Source organism: Tupaia chinensis, unplaced genomic scaffold (genome assembly GCF_000334495.1).
Source record: "Tupaia chinensis unplaced genomic scaffold, TupChi_1.0 Scaffold000139_1, whole genome shotgun sequence".
Classification (NCBI taxonomy): domain Eukaryota; kingdom Metazoa; phylum Chordata; class Mammalia; order Scandentia; family Tupaiidae; genus Tupaia; species Tupaia belangeri.
The window spans coordinates 5,525,687-5,549,616 of NW_006159609.1; the positions used below are offsets into that span (position 1 = coordinate 5,525,687).

General features: G+C 39.6%; 1 protein-coding gene across 6 annotated transcripts in view; it reads left to right on the top strand.

Annotated features, from left to right (window-relative positions):
• The window catches only part of PRCP (prolylcarboxypeptidase), a 74,958-nt gene extending 54,939 nt beyond the window's left edge, over window positions 1-20,019 (top strand). For all 6 annotated transcript variants that reach the window (XM_006144983.2, XM_006144982.2, XM_006144979.2 and 3 more), the window contains exons 8-10: window positions 6,929-7,093; window positions 8,284-8,471; window positions 19,264-20,019. In XM_006144983.2, coding sequence (XP_006145045.1) covers window positions 6,929-7,093; window positions 8,284-8,471; window positions 19,264-19,480 — 570 coding nt within the window. In that variant the 3' untranslated portion in view covers window positions 19,481-20,019. The remainder of the gene's footprint in view (window positions 1-6,928; window positions 7,094-8,283; window positions 8,472-19,263) is intronic.
• The last annotated feature ends 3,911 nt before the right edge of the window (window positions 20,020-23,930 follow it).

Sequence of the window (23,930 nt, forward strand, 5' to 3'; positions counted from 1 at the left end):
ACAGAGAGGAAGAGTGAGAAAGCAAGCTGCCAGGTCTGGGACTTGAACCGTGGTCAGTCATGTGGGAATTCCAGTGTCATAACCACCACGCCACCTGTTGGTCTCGCTGTTGCATATTTTTTAAGTTTCATAGTTTTATATTGTTTTAGGAGCTCTTATTTGTTTTATCCCAAACAAATAAACGTAGAAAAATATAAAGACAATGTAAGAATAAAAACCTTTTTTTATATAATTAAGCACAAGACTACAGGTGTTCTAAGGCACTGTTTGTGTTATTTTTCTCTTAACACTGAAATGTTCAAAGTTGAGCACCTGCAAAATCGTGGTTACAGATGGAAGTTCCAGAGTGAGTCTGCATTTGAATCTCTGCTTTGCCATTTCTTGTTGTTTAACTTTGGGAAAGTTATTGAATTCATACTTTAGTTTCCTACTTGCAAAATGGGGATACTAGCAACTTAAAGTTTATTTTAGGGTCATTATCAGTATTACATAGGATCTGATATATAGTAAACACTGAATATATGCTAATTATATAAAGCTAACAAGTCAGGCTATGAAAGAGAGACATTGTATGTCTCCACTTAACATATATCGACTGTCCACACTCTGTGGTAGAGATTGAAGGACTGGAGGACATACAAGCATTAAAAAAGTCCTAGATCTGGGGGCTTGCTTTCTCACACTTCCTCTCTCCTTCTCTGTCTCTCTGGGCAAATTGAAGAGTAATAAATACATTGAATAAATGATAATATAATTTTTAAAAATTGTTATGGACACTAAAGACAAAGTAGAAAGAGAGTGTGGGAGGGGAAGATAGGAAAGGAAATTTGGGGAAAAAAATAGAGAGGTAAGACATTTGTAGGACACAGATATGGTTTATTATTTCTTGATGAGGACGTGTATAGTATTCTCAACTGGGCTGGTGATATCATGCTGGGTAAAGTCTCTACAATTTAAATGATGTGTAGTGATGAAATGCATAAATAATAATATAAATAAATAATAAAAAAACTACCAATATACAGTATTGTTATTATACAATATCAGGAAGACAAATAATTATACCAGGACTTTGTGGTCAAAGTCTGCAGTGAGACTGCATATTTATAGACGTTCACTTGTATGTCTATAGCCAGACCTCTCTGAGCTTGTTTAGGCCTCTGAAATGGGAATGGTAATTATATGTCGTTTCCTGGGTCATTGTGGGGAAGTTATCCAGGCTCAAGGGGTCTTCGATAGTTGTGTTAGCAACCTTGGCCCCAGCTGTCCTCATGTCAGTGCATTTGCACTTATGGAATAAGTAGGAATGATATACTTTATGTGGAAACTGTTTAGAAGAAGCCATTTGCTGGTCCCCACAAAATAGATGGAAAGTATAGTGCAGGAACTACCTGGGTGTTGAGAATTTTGGTAGCGGTGGCTGGCAGGGACTCCTTCCTTGTCTGATTAGATCACAGTCCCTACATAAACAGTCAGCAGGGCCAGGGCTCACCCTCATCCAGGCAGTAATATCTGCAAATTACCAGGACGAAACTAATGAAGTTTAAGAAGTTGAGCCAAAATCACCAGTTTGACTGTGTTTCACCTGTAAATATGGCAATTTCATATGATTTAACCTGATATTTAAATGTCTTATATAGTTTACAGATCTTTGATAAAAGTATGTGACTGCCTCCTTTTTTTCTTTCTTTCTTTCTTTTTTTATTTTTCTTTTGGAGAGGTTTTTGCTATAGGGCATGTGCACTTGCCAGAAAGATAGGGAGAGACAGAGAGATAGAAAGCGAGACATCACCCCCCCGGGGGGGATGGCCATGCCGCAATCCCTTCTCCTCCATTCTCCTCTCGGGATCTTGGGCACGCATGCACACGCACCTGGCCTGAGTTTAAGCCACCAGGTCTGGGACTCGAATCATAGTTGACTACATACATGGGAGTCCAGTGACATAACCATTATGCTAACTGCTGGTCCCATGACTGTCTCCTTTTGAATTATTGTAATCTTTGAATTAAGCATGGGAATAGCGCTTAGATGTTGCTAGTATGACTTCAGTATTTTAAAAAAAGAATTTATTTAATTTTATTTATTTATTTTCCTAAGAGAGATTTTTGCTGTAGAGCATGTGTGCTCACCAGAGAGAAAGAGAAAGCGTGAAATCACCCCCGAAAAGATGGCCATGCCACAGTTCCTTCTCCTCCATTCTCCTCTTGGGATTTAGGGCATGTACCCATGCACAACAGGTGTGAGTTTTAAGTCACCAGGTCAGGGACTTGAACTGCAGTCACCTGCGTGGGAGTCCAGTGACGGTACCATTACACCATCTGCTGATCCCATCATTATTATTTTTAAACTTTCTATAGGGTATATACACTCACCAGAGAAAGAGAGAAGAGAGAGCAAGTCACTATGGCTAGGACTTGAACTGCAGTTGGTCATGTGGGAGTCCAGCACCTTAACCACCAGGCTACCTGCTGGCCCCAACTTAAGTATTTTTTAAAAACTTTATTTACTACCAAAATATTTAAGGAAATGTATAGTGATATGTGGAGATGGTGGGGTTTTTTATTTTTTTATTTTTTTGCTAGAGGATGATGCTCAGACTCAAAGAATCTTTGAGTTAAAAAAGAACTTTAGAATCACCTAAAATAAAATTCCCATGGTAAATTGGCAAATATTTTGCAAAAAAAAAAAAAAAAATTTAAATGACATTTTCAGGCCTTCTAAGTAGCATACTAAAATTATAAGTTGGAACTTCCTTTCTATAAGGCAGTTTGACTGGAAATACCATAGGCTTTATAAATGTTTAATTTCCTTGGGGTTGCCCCTGTGGCCTAGTGGTTAAGTTCACCTGGATCCCAGTGGCTGAACAAGGTTTGAACCCTGGTCCTGGCGACTTGATAAACTCACTGGACACATGTGTATGGATCCCTAGAATCCCAAGAGTTTGGAGAAATGGAGAAGGAGTTATGACATGGCCATTCCCCATTGGGGGATGCTGTCTCCCCTTCTTTGTTTTTCTCTGGTAAAAGCATGTGCTCCCTGACAATATTAAAAAAAAAATTTTTTTTGTTTCCTTTGAATCAATGGGAGTTCAGCAACATAGCCATTACACTAACTGCTGATCCCCAAAATAATTCTTTAAAACATATTTAGCCTTATTTGTAATAATGAAAAATTGAGACTAATTTAACTGACCGACTTAGGGTTGCTTCTTTGACTTCTTGTTCTGATTGCTCTCCTGAATTTCCTCATGATCAGCATCCTTTTTTTTTTCTTTGAATTTTTGCTGTAGGGCACATACCCTTATCCAAGAGAGACAGAGAGAAAGGGGGAAAGTGAAAGATCACCCCTCCCCACCAGGGGAAATAGCCACACTACAATACCTTCTTTTCCACTCTCCTATCGGGATTTTGTGCACACATGCACACGTGCCAGGCATGATTCTCAAGCTGCTGAGTCCGGGATTTGAGCCTCTCAGTCCACCATGTAGGATTCAGCCCTCAATTTCCATGCCACCTGCTGGCCTGGTCAGTGTCCTTAAAGTATAGTGCTTGGAACTAGACCAGCACTCCAAGGGTGATCTGCCCTCACAGGAGAGTGGGCCCAGGACTGCCCTTAATCTGGACCTGGATTTTCTATCCACATAGGTCCAGTTTCTGACCACAATACTCTATCTGTGTAACTGGGAGTACAGAAACCCAAGTATTGTCAGCTGGTGCCAGTCTCTAGCCATGCTTGTATCTTTTAAAGAGTGACAGTAGCTGCTATTTGCAGAGATGGCTATTCATGGGGACTCTCTTTCTTTGCCCGACAGAGGCCCAGTGTTCTAGCTCTAAGAGGGGTTCTGATGCCAGCATGTGAATCACACTCACTTGCTACTGTTCCAGAGTTTTAGACTACTTGTCGCACATCAGTTCCCATTCCCCCCTGCCCTGCCGGCGTTGTTACCCTGCCTCAAGTACCACACTGTGCCTGAACCTAATGCCCATCTCTGCATTCTCTCCGTGCGTCTCCTCTGTAGTTTTGTGCTACATTTGGAAAAACTGGAATCTGCTGATAGTGTTCAGATTCAGGACAGGTGCTGATCAACTTTTGGCAATAGGTAGTTTAATAAATCCTGTGGTTGGTTCTTGATTTCTGAATTGACTGGAGTATTTCTAACTGACATGTTCTTTCTCTCTCTCTCTCTCTCTCTCTCTCTCTCTCTCTCTCTTGGAGAGGTTTTTGCTATAGGGCACGTGCACTCACCAGAAAGACAGAGACAGAGAGACAAAAAGTGAAAAATAACCCCCCTAGGGGGATGGCTATGCCATAATCCCTTCTTTTTATTCTCCTCTCAAGATCTTGGGCATGCACACACACATGCCCAGCATGAGTTTAAGCCACTGGGTTCGGGACTCGAACTGCAGTTGACTACGTGGGAATCCAGCGGCATAGCCATTACACCAACTGTTGGTCCCCTGATTGACATATTCTTTAAGAACATTTTCTGAGAAATGTACTATGGAAATATTAGATATTTTTTGATTCACCATGAATAATTGAGAGTTGTCAGAAGAGTAAAACACTGTTGTGACTTCTGAATTTTCTTCAACTTCCATTTCCTTATTGCTGTAAGCTTGATAGGTTTGTGAAGTTCTTTCAATTCTGTTTTGCAAGGCATTCTAAAACTTCGTGTGCTTTCTTCTTCTTGTTTTTTTTCTTTTTAAGTATTTTTTTGCTATAGGGCACTTATACTCACCTGAGAGCCAGAGAGAGCCAGAGAATGAGATATTACTCTCCCAGGGGGGGATGGCCACGCAGCAATCCCTTCTTCATTCTCCTCTCGGGATTTTGGGCATGCACACACATGTGTGCAGTGTGGTTTTTCTTTTCTTTTCTTTTTTTGTTTTTTTTCTTTTTTGATTTAGGGCATGTGTGTGCTCAACAGAGAGCCAGAGAGACAGAAAGCAAGAAATCACCCCCCTGGGAGGATGGCCATGCTTCAATCCCTTCTCTATTTGGGATCTAGGGCATGCATGCACACGCTCCAATGTGAGGAGGGTTAAGTCACTGGGTTCGAGATTCGAACCAGGGTTGACTACATGGGAATCCAGCAGCATAATCATTACACCATCTGCTGGTCCCATGCCTGGGTGAGTTTTAAGCTGCTGGGTCTGGGACTTGAACCATGATCAACTACATGGGAGTCCAGTGATGTAACTATTACGCCATCTGCTGGTCCCAGTATGGATACCTGTTAGTAAAACTGTTTAATTATTTCTTTAATGTGGATGGACTATGCTCTCTGAGAGGAGATTGGTCTTTTTTTTTAGGAATTATTTAATTCTATTTATCATTATTATTGTTGTTGTTATTTTTATAAATTTGCATACTCACAGAGACACACACAGAGAAGGAAAATGAGAAAGCAAGCCACTAGATCTGGGACTTGAACTGTTGTCGTCCACATGGGAGTCCAGCACCTTAAACACCAATCCACCTGCTGGCCCTTTCCATCTTCTTTAAAAAATGTTTCTTTGCAGGGTTAGCAGGTGGCATGGTGATCAAGGGCGCTGGACTCCCACATGGCCAACCATGGTTCAAGTCCTAGACCTGGTGGCTTGCTTTCTCACTTTCTCTCTCTCTCTCTCTCTCTTGCTCTCCACCTCCACCCCCCGCCCTTCTTTGGGCAAGTTAAATAAATAAATAAATAAATAAATAAAGTTAAAAATTTTTTTTCTTTGCATCCCCTTTTTTTTCTCTTATTCAAATGCTTATCCTCATAGGTAGGGACATTTAAAGTTTTAAACAAATCATTATCTTTACTTGCCTTGGTGCATGTGGGGTCAAAGGATAGAACCTAAATATTTGTCATACCACAGATGCTGGAACTTGGTGTAATTTTTTTCATAGTTTTTTTTTTTTTTTTAAGATTTTTTGCCATAGGATACATGTACAACAGAGAGACAGAGAGAGAGGGAAAATGAGAAATCATCCCCCAGGAGGATGACCAACTTAGCAATCCCTTTTTCTCCATTATTCTTTTGGGATTTGGGGCACGCATGTGCACATGCCCAGCATGTTTTTCAAGCTCCCAGGTCTGGGACTGCAAGCCACGTGAGATCCAGCACCTTAACCACCATGTCCCCTGCTGACCCAAGAAATTTTATAAATTTTTCATCTTTATAAAAATACTCATTCAAGGGAACAGCAGATGGTGTAATGGTTACATTGTTGGACTCCCATATGGCTGACTGTAGTCTGAATCCTAAACCCAGTGGTTTCAGACTCATGCCAGGCGCATGTGTGTGCATACTCAAAATCCCAAAAGAATAAAAGAGAAGAGATTGCGGTGTGGCCATAAGTGCTGAGGAAGCCATTCCAGAACAAACGAGTGCATTAGAGCATTATAGGGGATCTGATAGAAATAGGTACAGGGTGCAGTGGAGCTACCAAGAAGGTAGTGGTTTTTGAATCTGAGGCATAACAAGGATGGCCTCAGAGGACGTGATTTTTAAGCTGAATATTGTAAAAGACACATGCGTGTTTACTGGGCATCAGTGAAGTGGGAGAATGGGAAAAGAGCACTTTAGGGTAAACGGAAGGAAAGGAAAGAGCTCAGGGTTGTAGGAAATGGTTTTGCTAAGCTGGAACAAAGGCTGTAAGATGAAGCTAGAGTGGTAGGTGGAGAAGATTTTGTATACTCTGCAAGTGATTTTGGTTTATTGCTGTAGCTGGGGGACTAATTGAAGAGGTCTGTTCATTTATGAAAGGGATTATATACTAAGGAGACAGAAATTGTCAAGCAATGCAGCTAGATGTTTAAGAATGTTTTATGATCACATCAAAATCTTGTGTGTGTGTGTGTTTGTGTGTGTGTGTGTTATTAGGCTATAATTTTATATTCATGTCCTAACTCTTCCCTCATTTATCTCTGTAAAATGACAGGTAGTATGCCAATATTTGAAAAATCCTGATGTATCTGATACAGTGTTGGTGCAGAATATTTTCCAAGCTCTCAATGTCTATTACAATCATTCGGGCCAGGTGAAATGTCTGAATATTTCAGAGACAGCAACTAGCAATCTGGGATCCCTGGGTTGGAGTTATCAGGTAAGCCTCTGTCAGTTTCCTAAGCTGAACTTAACTTTTCACTGATTCAGTTCTGCATGAAATTTTGTCACCTAACCTGGATACAATTCTGGAGTTTTACTTTAGGCTGTGAGACCATGGACAAGTTTCCTCATTCATCTGTTAACTCATTCATTTATTCATGTATTCAGTCATCACCAAATTAAGTGTTGAGTGCTTACCATGTATGAAGTACTTCTTAGGCTTCAAAGACACCAGGAAGGACCAGCAGTTGGTGTAATGGCCATGTCGCTGGACTCTCATGTAGTCGACTGTGGTTCAAGTCCTGGGCCCGGTGACTTAAACTCACGCCAGGTGCGTGTGCGTGCGTGTGTGCCCAAGATCCCAAGAGGAGAAAGGAGGAGAAGGGATTGCGGCGTGGCCATCCCTCCTGGGGGGTGATTTCTCACTTTCTGTCTCTCTGTTTCTCTCCGTCTCTCTGGCGAACGCACTTGCCCTATAGCAAAAACCTCTCAAAAAAAAAAAAAAAAGACACCAGGACAAAGTATACATGATCTACCTTCAAATATAGCCTGATGAGAAAGCTAGGTAACTAAATTATTGCTAATATTGCAATAACTCTTGGTAGATCCCATACTATAAAGAAAGCATTTTATAGACATAAAAGAAGGAGCGTCTAGGGGACCAGCAGGTGGCGTTGTGGTTAAGGTGCTGGACACTCCCACATGGCTGGCCACGGTTTGAGTCCCGGACCTGGCGGCTTCCTTTCTCCCTTTCTCTCTCTCTCTCTCTCTCTGTGTCTCTCTCTGGTCAAATTCAAATAAATTAATGAATAAATAAAATTAAATAAATAATAATTTTTTAAAAAAAGAAGGGGAGTCTAATTTGACTCTCTGAACTTCCTCTGCCCAATGATATTTATAATAATACTTTCCCTCTAGAATTATTTCAAGGTTTAAATATAATAATGCATGTGAAAGAAAGCAGTTTACAAAGAAGAAATATATAGTCCTAAATTCTGTGGCTTCTCAGTCAAGCTTTTCTGCTAATGAGAGGTTGCATGGCATAGAAGTAAAGAACAGGGGCTCTGAGGACAGATTGCCTGGGCTCAAGCCTGGTGTCCTGCTTACTAGCTGTATGACCTTGGTTAGTTTATTTAACCTCTTTGCACCTTGTTTTCTCATTGGATCCTCTTCTGGTTTGCTTTATAGGCTTGCACAGAAATAGTCATGCCCTTTTGTACTAATGGTATTGATGACATGTTTGAACCCCACTTATGGAACTTGAGGGAATATTCTGATGACTGTTTGAAACAGTGGGGTGTGACACCAAGGCCCTCCTGGATCACTACTATGTATGGAGGCAAAAACATCAGTTCACACTCAAACATTGTTTTCAGGTGAGTGTTTGCTGGTCCAAAAAGGAACCTTGGTTGATGGAGACATTTGTACAACAGCTGAGAAAACAGAACCAGGGAAATGCCGGACAATAGAATAACAGGTTTTCCTATTCCTTGAAAGACAAAGGATGCTGAGAAGAAATAATATTTGTATGCTCTTTACCAATGTTCTTAAAGGCTTAAAAAACAGTGACAGCAGTGAAAATAAATATTAACAAAACTCTCCAGCACAAAATGAAGTATTGGCTATTGTTCTCGATTTGTATTATTATTACTATTATTAGTTATGATAATAAACACTTTTCAGTATTTATTCAACAAATATTTTTGAGGTACCTACTCTTTTCTGTTCCAAGTACTATGCAAGAAACTTTAAATAGTATACATCACCTAATTGCATCTTCGTAACAACCCTGTGAAGTATTAGGTTGTCAGGAAAGTCATGACATATTTTTCTGTTTTTCTATGAAAAAAATGTGTCGTGACTTTCCAGACAACCCAATAGTTACTATGGTTCCTTTTTTACCAGGAGGTAATGGAAGGTTACCATGTTCAGTCACTAGGCCAAAGCTCATCAGCTTTGTTTTAGTCAGCAAATGGTAAGACCAGATTTCTCCTGTGTCCCAACTACAAAACCCATGTTTGTTCTATATTATGCTGCTCTCTAAGAAGTGACGTACTGGGCATTAGTTCACATCAGAGTTAATTGTGTAGGTTGCATTTGTATCTGACCATGACTTCAAATTTTTGTGTTTTGGCTAACTATAGTTTTCAGATCAATCTTACAAAGTGACAGTTAAGCAAATAAGTCTATTTAAGGAAGCTGTGTCAAATGTGGGATATTTGATGTCAGGAAAACTTGAGAGGACTGAAAAAAGCTTAAGGAGAAGGCTTTGGGTCTGTTTTAGTCTGTTTGTGCTACACTAACAAAATACTTGAGACTGGATAATTTATGAACAGTATGAACTTATTGCTCATAGTTATGGAGTCTAAGATCCAGGTGTTAGCAGGATCCATGTTTGGTAATGGCCTGGTTTCTGTTTCTAAGGTGGTACCTTAAAGGCTGTGTCCTAACATGGTGGAAAGTGGAAGGGCAAAAAGGGGCTTAAGCTATTTTCCTCCAGCATTTTTTTTTAGTTTTTGCCATAGGCATGCACTGACCGAAGAAAGACAGAAAGAGAGGGAAAGTGAGGAATCACCCCCTGCCCAAGGGAGATGTCCTTGGTACGATCCCTTCTCCTTTATTCTCCTGTCAGGAATTTGGGGGTGCACACATACCATGTGTGTGGATCTGGGACTCAAACTGTGTAGTCAGCCATGTGGGATCCAGCTGCCCTAACCACTTCATGACCTAGCTGGCTCCTCCAGCCCTCTCTAATGGTGTGTGTGTGTGTGTGTGTGTGTGTGCGCGCGTGCGCTTGCTAGAGAGAGACAGAGAGAAACACAGAAACAGAGAAAGTGAGAAATCACTCCCCCAAGGAGTATGGCTATGCCACAGTCCTTTCTGCTTCATTTTCTTCTCAGGATCTTAGGCATCCAAGCATATGTACTGGGCTTGAATTTCAAGCCGCTGGGTCCAGGACTCGAACCGTGGAGTTGGCTGTATGGAATCCAGCCCCTTAACCACCATGCCACCTGCCAGCCACTGGGTATTATGTTTTAATAGAGAACTTGGTGGCATATTTACTATAGATCATAACAGTGTTGAAGCTCATCTTTATTTTGCTAGAGGAGAAAGTACTTCATCAATTTCTGATTTTTCTTTAAGAGTTTATTTTCATGGAGTTTTTCTTTTTTTTTTTTTTTATAATTTGCCAGAGGGCATGTGCATTCACCAGAGACAGAGTGAGACAAAAGGAAAATAAGAAAGCATCCCCCCCCCGTGGGAGATGGTCATGCCACAATCCTTTCTACTCCATTTCTTCCTCCTTTTGGGATTTTGAACATGCATGCACACACACTCAGTGTGTTTTTCAAGCTAACAGGTTTGAGACTCAAAACATGCTCTCAACCACATTCAGTTTAACCACCTGAACCACCATACCACTAGCTGACCTTCCATGAAGTATTTATGTATGTTTTTCAAGCATCTTGAACTTCAAGCATTATTTACCCTTACTTTAACCCTACAAAGCTGAAGTGCGACATGCTTTGCAACATGTGGGGTGCATGTGTGTGCATGCCCAAAATTCTGAGAGGAGAATGCAGAAGGGATTGAGACATGGCAATCCCCCCAGGGGGTGATTTCTCACTTTGTCTCTCTGATGAGAGACATGTGCCCTATAGCAAACATCTCTTTCTTTTTTTTTAAGAGGTTTTGCTATAGGGCATGTGCGCTCGCCATAAAGACAGAGAGAGACAGAGAGACAGAAAGTGAGAAATCACCCCCCAGGGGGGATGGCCACACCGCAATCCCTTCTCCTCCATTCTCCTCTTGGGATCTTGGGCACGCACGCACATGCACCCGGCGTGAGTTTTAAGCCACTGGGTCCAGGACTCGAACCGCGGCTGACTGCATGGGAGTTCAGTGACATAACGATTACACTAACTGCTGGTCCCGCAAACTTCTCTCTTTTTTTAAAAAAAGAAAAGCTAAAGTATAAGTTGAATTGTTAAATGAAGTTTGAATCTTCATATGAGGTCTTAATATATGAATTTTCGTCAGATACATTGTTCATTTTTAATGGAGTCAACCATTACAGATAAGTATTTGGTTATCTATTTGTCCTTTTATATTTTTTTCTCAGGTTGTCAGTCATCATCATCATCACTGCAGGAGAGGGTAAATTTTGTGAAAAAACTGAGAAATAAAACAAAAGTCAGTAGATGAAAATTATAGCTTAATGTAAGAAACTTAGATTGGTGTAAGAAGGGAAAAGGGTGATTTCTTTTTCTTTTTAAAATTTTTTTAAGAATTATTTTATTTAACTTTATTTATGTGTTTATTTATTTATTTTAATTTGACCAGAGAGGGACAAAGAGAAAAAGTCGCCAGGTCCAGGATTTGAACCTCATTCGGCCATATGGGAGTCCAGCGCCCTTAACCACCATACTACCTGCTGGCCCTGGGACTTTTTTTTTTTTTTTTTTGGAGAGATTTTCGCTATAGGGCACGTATACTTGCCAGACAGACAGAGAGAGACAGAGACAGAAAGAGAAATCACCCCCCAGGGGGGATGGCCACACCGCAATCCTTTCTCCTCCATTCTCCTCTGGGGATCTTGGGCACGCACGCACATGCGCCCGGCATGAGTTTTAAGCCACAGGGTCTGGGATGCGAACCATGGTCGACTACGTGGGAGTCCAGCGACATAGCCATTACGCTAACTGCTGGTTCCCTGGCCCTGGGACTTTCTAAAAGAACTGTGCAATAGTAGAATGAGCTATCTTAAATAAAAGTGCTTAAGCTCTTTGATCCTCAGATCTATGTTCTGTAAAATGAGAATAATAATAGTGATACCTGAAAGTTAACCCAGCAAAGTATTTGACCGAAGGCCTACCAAATATGTATGCTGTACTCTAAAAACAGTCATAGAATGAATAGATGGCAGTACACTCTTTTAGAGCAGAATGTTACATTCTAAACACAGGCAGCTGTATATTTGTCCCTGAATATCCTTTCACTTCCTCTTTTTTCCCTTTACTTAAGACTCAGGCCTTTTTCAAGAAATCGTCCCTTACCCCTGCACGTTCCCAGCACCTATGAATACTGCTTAGCACTCTGTGGGAAGATTGTCTGTGTTTCTATCTGCATAATAGATTGTGAATTTCTCTATGTCAGGGACTTTATCTTAGTCATTCTTAGTCGTCTCTGCTTTTAGCTCCTGCTACCATGACTGGCACATAATGGATACCCAATAGATAAATGTGTTGAGGAGTAGGAAGGAAATACACAGCTCAGGAAGGCTTTAGAAGCATGAGAAAGTTAAGGGGCAAAACTCTGTGAACATGCTGGTTTATCTTTCTCAAGTGGCAAGTCTACTTTTACAGAGATATCTTTTTCTATAGTGGGCTTCCAGGAATGAAAGATTCAGTGTAAAATTTTAAAAAAATATTTTAAAAATTCAGAATTTTCCTGCTTTTTTGAAGAAAGCACATTCCCAAATGAGCAGCCTCGGGTTTCTCTGTTCCATGTGTGCTGTAACTACCAGCTTTAAAACATTTCTGGAGACCAGCAGATGACATAATGGTTACGTTACTGGACTCCCATGTAGTTGACCACCTGAGTCCCAGACCCTATGGCTTAAACTCAGGCTGGGCACAGGTGCATGAGTGCCCAAGATCCTGAGAGGAGAATAGAAGAGAAGGGATTGCAGTGTGACCATCCCCCCTTGGGGGTGATTTCTTGCTTTCTGTCTCTCTGTCTTTCTCTGTCTCTCTGGTGAGTGCATGTGCCTTATAGCAAAAATCTCTCAAAAAAAAAAAAAGTTTTTGGTTGAGTAAGAAAATGTCCAAGGAACCATGTGGAAAGTATCTTTGTGTTCAGGTCTCTTTAGTTTTCGTCATTTGAATACAAATATGCCTGCTTTTCTGGTTGCAAAGTTCAACCTGTAATTGTTAGATTGGAAGTTTTCCAGTTAAACCTCTGAAGCCAAGTAGACATTAGTATCATTCTGCTTTCCCCCAAATCCACTACAGAGCCTTGGAAAAATTGTCAACTTATATGTTAGAAATAATAATGACTAGAAAACAGTTATTTTAAGGTAAGTAGATTTTTGTGGAAGCAGAAATTTTGTCAGTTTTGTTTAGTGCTTAAACCCCATGCCCAATCAGTGCTAGATACATAGCAAGTACTAGCAAACATTTGTTGAATGAACAAGACCTTAATAAATAGATATTAACTACAACTATCAACAGGTAGTTCCACTTCAGGTTTTTTGTTTTTTTTTTTTTTTACTTCCACTATTTGTTTTGTTGGAAAGACTTACTTTTTTCTTTAACCCATGGACAGTATTTTACCAATGATCATTCTCATTTAAATATAAATCCAAAAAGGACTTGCTAAGAAGCTGCTTAGTTTAGCATCATTTTGCAGGAAGATTTACTGTTGGAGTAATTAAGTGTAACTTACTACTAAAAATTACCCAGGCATCTAGATTCTCTCATGAAAGGCAGTGCTTTTTGTAGATTTCCCAATGATTGGTTTAGCTTTCACATGACTAGGACCAAGAAATTCAAGTCCATGTCCATCTTGGGTCTCTCGGCAACTCTAAACACTGTTGCTAAGCCACTAGGCTATTTCAGATGACCTTTTAAATCAAATGCAGTTTGCTTATTATGTGGCTGTTGGGATAGCTTTTTTTGTTTTGGAAATAATGGAGAGTTTCCTATCTGGGTTGGACCTGTCAAATTAGAATACTGATAATGACTACTTGTACATTTAAGGGAATCTAACCCCTTATGTAGTTTATTTTTAAAAATTTATTCAGTAGTTGAAAACTAATGCTTCTATTTTACATGAAAGTTTTCCATTTTGTTTTCAATGAAGCCAAAAAAGTACATTTTTGGAATAAATTTTCTTTCGAGACATTATCATCATTAGTTTTTTTTTTTTTTTTTTTCTTTTTTAAAGAACAGCATTTGGGGGGTGAGGGGCATCAGGCAATGTGGTGGTTAAGATGAAGAATTCCCACATGGGTGACCATGATTCAAGTCTTGGTCCTGTAGTCTTGAAAATCTTGTCTGGCACATGCGTGTCCATGCCCAAAATCCCGAGAGGAGAAGGGATTGTGGAGTGGCCATCACCCCTGAGGGGGTGATTTCTCACTTTCTCACTCTCTGTGTCTCTACAGTGAGTGCATGTGCCCCATGGCAAAAACTTAAAACAAAAAACACACAGAGAAGTGTGGTAATAATGGAATAAAATAGGCTAATGTACATAAGTGTTTATTTTTCCATTTAATTTGTACATTTGCCTAGAAATTTTGATTAAATTTGTGTTCTGATCAAAGTTTGGTAAGGAATGCTTTTAATCCATTTACATGATTAATTTGCCTTTCAGAGGTATTAACTTTTTTTTTTTTTTTTTGGAGAGATTTTCGCTATAGGGCACGTGTGCTCACCAGACAGACACAGAAACAAAAAGCAAGAAATCACCCCCGAGGGGAGGGGGCCATGCCACAATCCCTTCTCCTCCGTTCTCCTCTCGGGATCTTGGGCATGCACGCACACACGCCTGGCATGAGTTTTAAGCCACTGGGTCCGGGACGGGAACCGCGGTCGACTACGTGGGAGTCCAGTGACATAGCCATTACGCTAACTGCTGGTTCCCGAGGTATTAACATTTTTTATGCTAAGAAAATATGATAATTAAAATGATACTGCACCTTTGTATAGTGTTTTATAGTTTATATCTTATTTCCACAAATATTTCCTTTTGTTAAAAGTTTACTTATTTATTTCTTCCTCAAGCGACAGAGAAAGACAGTACCCCCACAGGGTCTTTTTTTTTTTTTTTTTAGGGGTTTTTGCTATAGGGCACGTGAGCTTGCCAGACAGTGAGAGACAGAGAGACAGAAAGCGAGAAATCACACCCCAGAGGTGATGGCCATGCTGCAATCCCTTCACCTCCGTTCTCCTCTTGGGAGCTTGGGCACACACGCACACGCGCCCGGTGTGAATTTAAGCCACCGGATCCAGGACTCGAGCCGCAGTTGACTACGTGGGAGTCCAGCGACACAGCCATTACGCTAACTGCTGATCCCCCCACAGGGTCTTAATGCCATGTTCCAGCTCTAGCATTAGCAAGTCCTGGACCATGAGCATCTGCATGTTCAACATAATCAGGGGAATCTCTAGAGCAAACCCAACGCCTTCATGTGTGGATCAGCCTTGGAGAGCATTGTATTTTACTGTGGTGCCACCACCTGGCCCCTCCACATATATTGTTTAACTTGTGCCCTGCAACTCTCTCTGAAAGAAGACTAAAGGGTTACACCACACTTTGGCCTGAACTACTAAGAGCCTGGAATTGTCCTTAACAGTGACTGTGAATATGATGGGAGGGAGTGGTTGGGAGTTGGGGAGTATCAGGAATTCAGTTTTAGATCTACTGGGTCCTCGGAAAAGTCATGATACACTTTTTGCATAGAAAAACATGTCATGACTTTCCTGACAACCTAACAGTTAATTTGAAATGTCTAATTAATTACATTTCCATGTAAAAATGTCAAGTAGACAGCTGTATTTTGATCTTGAAGTTTAGAGGAAAATCCAGGCTAGAGATATTATTTGGTTTTCATCTGTCTACAGATTGTCCTTATAGTGAAGAAGGTTTTTTGTTTGTTTGTTTTTTAGTTTGCTGTAGGGTGCGTGGGGTTGCCAGAGAGAGAGACCATGAGTTGGGGAGTGAGAATTCACTCCCCAGGGGAGAAGGCCAGGTCACAAATACATTCTCCCCCATTCTCCTCTCAGTGTTCTGGGCATGCAGGCGCACATACCTGAAGTGATTTTCAAGCCACCAGCTCTAGGCTTTAAACCACAAAGTCAGCTATATGGGATCTAACTGCCTCAACCACCATGCCACCTGCTGATTCCGAGAGTATTTTTGATGATCTTAACAATTTTATGTATCTGATAATGTGACCTTAAAGATTTTTTTTATTTCAAGCCTTGTAAATACCAGCAAAATGGAATAGGTGTGCATTAAACAAATGTCAGAACACACACAGAAATCTTCTATAAACAATTTTATTGGTATGTAGATAAAGAGATGCCATAGGAGGAGAAAGCAATCTAATAATTGCCATGGGTTTAGTACATAGGTCCAAGTAGTCTGTTGCCAGTCTTGTCCTGATGAATTTGAGTATCCATTAGATTAGGTCAAGAAAGGCAAACATGGGACTGGAACCCAGTAGTGTCTGATCCCAAAGTTCATGCTCTTCTTACTCTGTACCACACAGGTCAGGAGGGTGTGGACTGTTGACTTTCAGTCATGTGTCCATGATGTGTGCAATGTAGTATAACATTGAGTATTAGTCTAGGGTTGTAGGATCTGACTTTGAATCTCAGATTTGCCAAATTAAATGGTTTGCAACTTCTAACCTCTCTAGGTGTTGGTTTTCTCATTTGCTATAATTAAACCTACCTCATAGAGTTGTTACAGTGATCTAACAGGAAAGGCTTTGTAAACTCTAAAGCATTTTATGCATGTCTGGAGGTAATAATACTATAATACAATTTGATTTATAATAGCATCCAGAATAAAATATTGGGTCATCAGAAAAGTCATGATGCATTTTTGCATAGAAAAACATAGAAAAATATGTCATGACTTTTCTGATGACCCAATACTTAGACATAAATTTAACCAAAAAAGTGCAAGATGTGTATATTGAAAATTATAAAATACTTTTGAGAGACATTAAAAATTTCTTTCTTTCAATGGAAGGACATCATACTTTTATATGTTGGAAGAGGTAATACTGTAAAGATGGCAGTACTCCTCAAATTCATTGATTTACAGATTCAGTGTAGTCTGTAGGGTTTTTAAAGATATGATAACAAAAACATAAACAATGAAATAATAGATGATTTAGACTTCACCAAAATGAAAAACTTCTGTACTAAATATGATACTGTCAAATTCAAAAGGCAGTCTATAGAATGTGAGAAAATATTTACAAATCATATAAAGACTCGCATCTAAAATATGTAATGAACTTGTACAACTCAAAAGTAAAAAGATGTATAATCCAGATAAAAAATGGCATCAATCTGAAGACATTTTTCAGAGAAGCTCTGCAAATGGCCAAGCAGTATATGAAAAGATGTTCAATACCATCAGTCTTTTGGGCAATGCAAATCAGAACCACAATTACATACCATTTCATACCTACTAAGATAGATGTAATAAAAAAGACAGATAATAAGTGTTGGTGGGGATATCAAGAAATTAGTACCCTCATCTTGCTAGTGGGAGTGTAAAATAGTGCAGCTGCTTTGTAAGGCAGTCTGGCAGTTGATCAAAAGGATATATTACCATATGTCCTAGGTATTTCATTACCAGATCTATAGTCAAGAGAAATAAAAGCATACATCCATACAAAACTTATATGTGAATGTTCATGGGAGCAGTATTAATTATCACCAAAAAGTGGAACTAGTACAAATACAAATGTACACCAACTGATGCATGGCATGGGTAAATAAAATATGATATATCCACATAATCAAATATTAGTTGGTAATAAAAAAGGAATAATGCACTGATTCATGCTACATGAATGATCCTTTAAAACATGAAAACATTATGCTACATGTAAGGAGCGAGTCATAAAAGACCACCAATTGTATTAACATAATTCAATTTATACGAATAGGCAAATCTATAGAGACAAAAAGTAGATTTATGGTTGTCTGGAACTGAGAGTGAAGAATGTCTCCAGAGGGGTAAGTAGTGTGAATATTAATGAATACAAGTTTCTTTTAGGGGTGATAAAGATATTCTAAATTTGATTGTGATGATGGTTGTACAACCCTGAATTTACTAAAAACCCCTGAATTATACATTTTAAATGTGTGAATTCGTCCTCACATGAATTATACTTCAACAAACAGTGCAAAATTATTTTTACAAATCCTGTCTGTGGTTGCGTTGCCTTCACCCCCCCCACCTTAGTTAAGCTAAACAGGTTATTTTGATGATAGATCCTGTTCACATCATTCTGAAACGTGTCATGTGAACCAGCTGAGACTAATACCTTAGTGACACTTAAAGCTAAGGTAAAATGAGCATCTTTTGAGTATTGCTTAAGTTTTGTGATTCTGTACCCTGGGGACTTTTTTTTTTAGTTCTGTCACCCTGTTTTTCAAAGTACTGTACTATACTGAACAAGAAATGAAAGTGTCTTTATTTTGTATTTTAAAAAAGAGCTAAGGGACAAATAGCATTTTAAAATATGGAGTATTTATTTATTTAGTATCGCTTTGGTCATTTGGTCTTAAGAAAGAAGGAAACCAGAATTAATTGAGGGACTCCTATGTTCCTGACATTTGTGCTTACCAAATACTCCTATATGCATCATCTGGTTTAATCCTTAAAACAACCTTATGAGGTAGTCCTTGTAATCCCTATTTAATAGGTAAGGAAACCAAGTTAGGTAACTTGTGTTATATAGCTTTTGAATGATGAAGTTAGGATTGGAATTCAAGCTTCTAAGTTCCGGTGTAATTTAGGATTTTTGGGGCTACCACATTCATTTCTTTTTTGGTTCTTTCTCTAAAGTTTACTGGCAAAAAAAAACTTTCTGTCCATGAGTAAGAGAGAGAGAGCCAGAGAGAAATAGAGCACCGGTAACAGGATTCTGACACCACGGTCCACCCCCAGCTTCAGCCCCCCGATCATGGATACGCACATTCCTGGTATACTCGGGGAGATCTCTGGACACAAACTGGCAACCCTCCTCTGTGGGTTTACCTCACAGTGTTGGTTTTACTGCTACGTCACTGTCTGGCCCTCAGGTTCTATTTACTTTTCCTGGTTGCAGAATATTGTAGATTTCCAATATGAGGCATCTTTCTCTTTTTCCTCTTTTACATTTATTTATTTATTTAGCTCTTTATTTGTTGTGATTTTCTAGCCACCAAGTCTGGGACTCAGCACAGTTGGCCATGTGGGAATCCAGCACTCTAACCACCATGCCACCTGAATCATCTTTTTATATGATGAAGTAGGTCCTCAGATCAAATCTCCCAGATTATAATTTTAAGTGTTATGCATATGGTAGGTTTCTCCTGTCTTACAAGTGTAGACATGAATAACTAATCGTATTGTTTGTTCTTTCCCTCACAGCAATGGTGAATTAGACCCCTGGTCAGGAGGTGGAGTAACCAAGGATATCACAGACACTTTGGTTGCAGTCACCATCGCAGAAGGAGCCCATCATTTAGATCTTCGAGCCAACAATGCCTTTGATCCAGAATCCGTGCTTGTTGCCCGCTCGTTGGAAGTCAAACACATGAAGCAGTGGATTGGAGATTTCTATAAGATGGCCAGGAAGCATCACTGAGCACGTTTTGATAGTTTTCAGTTTCTTCTTTTATGTTTACTCCACCCACATTCCCACGCTCTTTGGTTTTTTCTATGTAATTCTCCTCATTATCATTAGATTTGGTGGGGCCAAGGTTAAGAGAGAAGAGAGGGTGATGGTGGTTACAGGAGTCCTCCCATGAGTATGATTTCCCAGGTCCTTGCTGTCTTTCTACCAACTCAAGAAAGCATCTCCTTGTGACAGCTCTCCCACACCATCTGTGACCCTCATAACTGGAGCACAATTCCTGACTAACTTTCATGAGAGGGAGAGACACTTTCTTTGTTTCTCTGTAAGCAGAGATTTCTCCTTGGTTTTGAGGTTGGAGTGTCATTGGCCCATGTGTAATTCCTCGCTCTCACTCTCCAAAAAGGAAAAGCAAAAGGTAGATAAAAGTGATGTAATTGCAGGAAGAATATCTGGTGCCAATCAGGAAATGAGAGCCATTCCTTTTGTACTTGATTCACTGACTTTGAACCGTGTTGTAAATAAAGAATAAGGCTGGACCTTATACCTGTGTACTGCTTCTGAAGCTCACTGCAGTTGTTGAGAATGTTGTGTGCACTGGGCTCGGCTGTTTGGGAAACTCTTAGTGTCTCTCTGCCATTTGGCAGCTTGTCTTAGTTCTGGGATATTTGCCACCACGGTACTGCCAGTAAGAGATCTGGCCTTTTTCTGCTCCATTTCTCTTTGTTTCTAAGGTCAGTTTTGTGGAAATTTGGTTAAATTCTGACAGTGTAGGAAAATGACTTTGTTTTGCCTTTTGCTTTAAATCTGAATGAGTTTTATGCTGTGGTTACTGATGATACTTCAGGAAGAAGCCTTTTAAAATTGATGAATCAGTTACTCAGCAAATAAAATTTGTTAAAGTTTTTTTTGTTTTTCCCCCTTGTGGTTGTTACTGCTGTCATTAAAGCCAGAAGTGTCAGGGCATTAAGAGGCAGGTGCACGAGAACTTTTCTGTATGGCTTCCAAAAGACAAGCTGACTAATTCATGTAGGCAGCATATTTGACATTAATAAATGGCCAAGCCGTTCCTATTTCCAAGGGGTTGGCTTCTTTCAAGCAGTTCTTACACTGAGACCTTTCTTTAGAAGAAGAGCTTTTCTAGGATAACAAATAGAGTTGGATCAAAACCTTTCAGGGACACAGAAAGAAACTAAGTTTTTACTCTGTTGAAAGATTTCTTCTTTTTATTTTCTCACAAAAAATTTTTTGCCCTTCATCTTGGGAACATTTTCTGCTTTTTGAAAACTGTACCTTGAGTATGATTTTTTCTAAAGTACTTTTTCTTTTTTTAAAAAGTGTACCAATAGAGTTTATTTCTGGTTAGGAGACTGAAATATTTCCCTACTTTCCTTGGCATCTGGGAGATAGAGGAAAATCTTTGTCTTTTGCAAGTCTTCTGTTCTCATTGTAGTAAGTTGTCCATCAAAGCATTTAGTCACTATTTTTGTTTCAACATTAGAGAACAGTCTTTTGGGGTCGGAATTTAAGAGTCAAAACAAGACTAGTTTTTATTTTTTGTCAACTAAAAAGTTATGTAATGCAGAATTTAAGGGATTAATGGAGGATATTCTTACTATATAGACTTTTAGGTTTTCTTTGGAGGGTTTTACTTGTACAGAACCTTTAAAATATTTTGTTATTTTATTTAATATTGATAGTTTAGATGAACTACATTTTTCTGAAGAAACAAATTGCAGAAAATGACTATTTTTATTGCAAGTATATTTTGGTCCCATGTCTAAAAGTACATTATGTATAAAGGCAGTAGCCTTAACTGAAGTTAACCTACTTATAGTATGCTAAAATTTTTTTAAAGAATTATTTTATTTAGCTTTTTAAATTTATTTATTTATTTACTTTAATTTTACCAGAGAGGAATAGAGAGAGAAAGAGACGGAAAGTGAGAAAGCAAGTCGCCAGGTCTAGGACTCGAACCATGGTCGGCCATATGGGAGTCCAGCATCCTTAACCTCCATGCAACTTGCTGATCCCTATATGTTAAAATTTAATTTTAAATTGAAAATGAAATTAGAAGATCGAATAAACCTTATTGTTTAAAACACCCTTCCAATTAGTAAATTTGGTTTAAAAAAATTTTTAGTAGGTTTTTGTCATGTGTGTACACTTGCCAGAGAGAAACAGAGAGAGGGAAAGTGAGAAATCGTCCCTCAGGGGGATGGCCAGGCTGCAATCCCTTCTCCTTTCTCCTCTCAGGATTTTGGCCATGCATGCACACACGTCCAGTGGGATTTTCTCTTTTTTTCTTTATGAGAGATTTTTGCTATTCGGTTCGTGCGCTCACTTTAGAGACAGACAGAAAGCAAAAAATCACCACCACCCCGCCTCCGAGGGGGATGGCTATGCCACAGTCCTTTCTCCTCCATTATCCTCCAGGGATTTGGAGCACGCACACGAACATGCTTGGCATGATTTCAAGCTGTGGATCCAGGACTTTAACTCCAGTCAGCCATGTGGAAGTCCAGTGCCTTAACCACAATGCTACCTGCTGGCCCCTCCCAGCAGGATTTTCAAGCCACCAGGTCTAGAATTGAACTGCAGTTGGCCATGTGGGAATCCAGCACCTTAATAACCATGCCACCAGCTGGCCTGCCTTTTTTTTTTTTTTTTTTTTTTATTTTATTGTCAGGGGCACTCAGAGTCATGGTAAGACAGTCTCAGGGCAATCAGGTCCATGCACTTGTTGAGGAGAGAAAAAACCCTACAGGGGGAATGGCCACGCTGCAATCCCTTCTCCATTATCCTCTAAGGATTTGGAGCGTGCTCGCACCTGGTGTGTTTTTTTTTTTCAAGTCATCAGGTCCAGGACTTGAATTGCTAAGTTGGTCATGTGGGATCCAGCTGCCTTAACCACCATGCTAGCTGGCTGGCCCACCATCATCCATTTGTTTGCACTGGCAAACTTCTATACATCTTTTAAAGTGTAGATTGATTTGAGTATCTCTATGAAATCTTTTTCCAGCTTTACTAAAGGAAGTCATTCCTTATCTATACTGCCCCAGAACAACATTCATACCTACTCTAACTGGAGTGTAGAATGTAAACTCCACCGAGGTGAATACTGTCATCTCCAGTGCCTTCAATAGTACCTGACCACCTCTGGGTTATTATATACACCCTAAATTATAATACTTTGCTCAGTGAACATTCTTGACTTTTTTTTTAAGCTAGACTCTGAGGATAAGAACTATGTCATACTCCTTCTAGTAATCAGCATCTAGCATGGATCCTGGAGTCAGGTCTCAACAGGCTCTCCATAAATTTGTATTTAATAGGTGTATTTCAGGGCGGAAAGATCAAACATTCCATTAGTCTCTCTCCATAAGCTAAGCATCTTTCAGAGCTCTGACATGCTCACTTGCTCCTGTCTTTTCACACAACACGATAGCAGAGCTGGAAAGCAATATTGGATTGTGTAATTCTGTGTGTGTATTTAATGTGGCTCATACCAGTGCCAGAAGGTGGTGTGGAAGTTAAGGTGACTGAGTCACACCAGGCACATGTGTGTGCACGCCCAATATCCCCGTAAGATACCGGAGGAAGAGATTGTGGTATGGCCATCCTCCTTGAGGGGTGATTTATCACTTTATTTCTCTCTCTTTCTCTGCCCTTGTCTCTGGCACATGTCCTATAGCTAAAACATAACAACAAAAACAAAACAGCTAAATCTTTAACGAGAAATTTAGGTCTGCATCGTGCAAGTTACCTGCCCAAGGTCATAAAGCTCAACAGGTTATTATTCATTTATTTGTTTTTTGTCTCATCTGGTTCAGAAAGGATTTCAGGTGATCTAAAGATGTATATTAAACACAGCACAAGCAGAACAGAAGAGATTTAAAGGGGGTAGAGATGTAAAATGGATTAGGAATGCAAGTCATAAAGCAGCATTTATCAAATGGGTTCTGTGGGATGTTTGCAATGCCAAATCTTAGCAGGTGTTACATACAAAGGGGATACCATGATTGGAAATGTTTAAACCTGGTTGAAACAAATTGAAACGGGTTATCTCTACTATAGACTCCTTCAAACCTTTCATGTGCTACATACATTTTGAACTGACAAGAATGCAGTATTTTCTAAACTAATTTGCTACGGAACTCTTTTTCATGCAACATTTTATGTGTTATAGATAAACAAGAATGTGACATTTCCCAAATGTTTTTGATCTGGAACTTTTTCATGCCACATTAGATAGAGAAACTAGTGTTATGCCAAACACCTATTGGGAAATCCTTTCATGGAAGTCTATGTTTTCCGAAGATGAGAGCCAATAAAATTTGTCTCTATAGTCTTTTTTTTAAAAAAATTGTTATGGGATACATGTGCTTGTTGGAGAGAGACAGAGGGAAGAAGAAGGAGTGAAAAGAAATCATTCCCTCGTGTGGGTGGTAGTGGTGGGTGT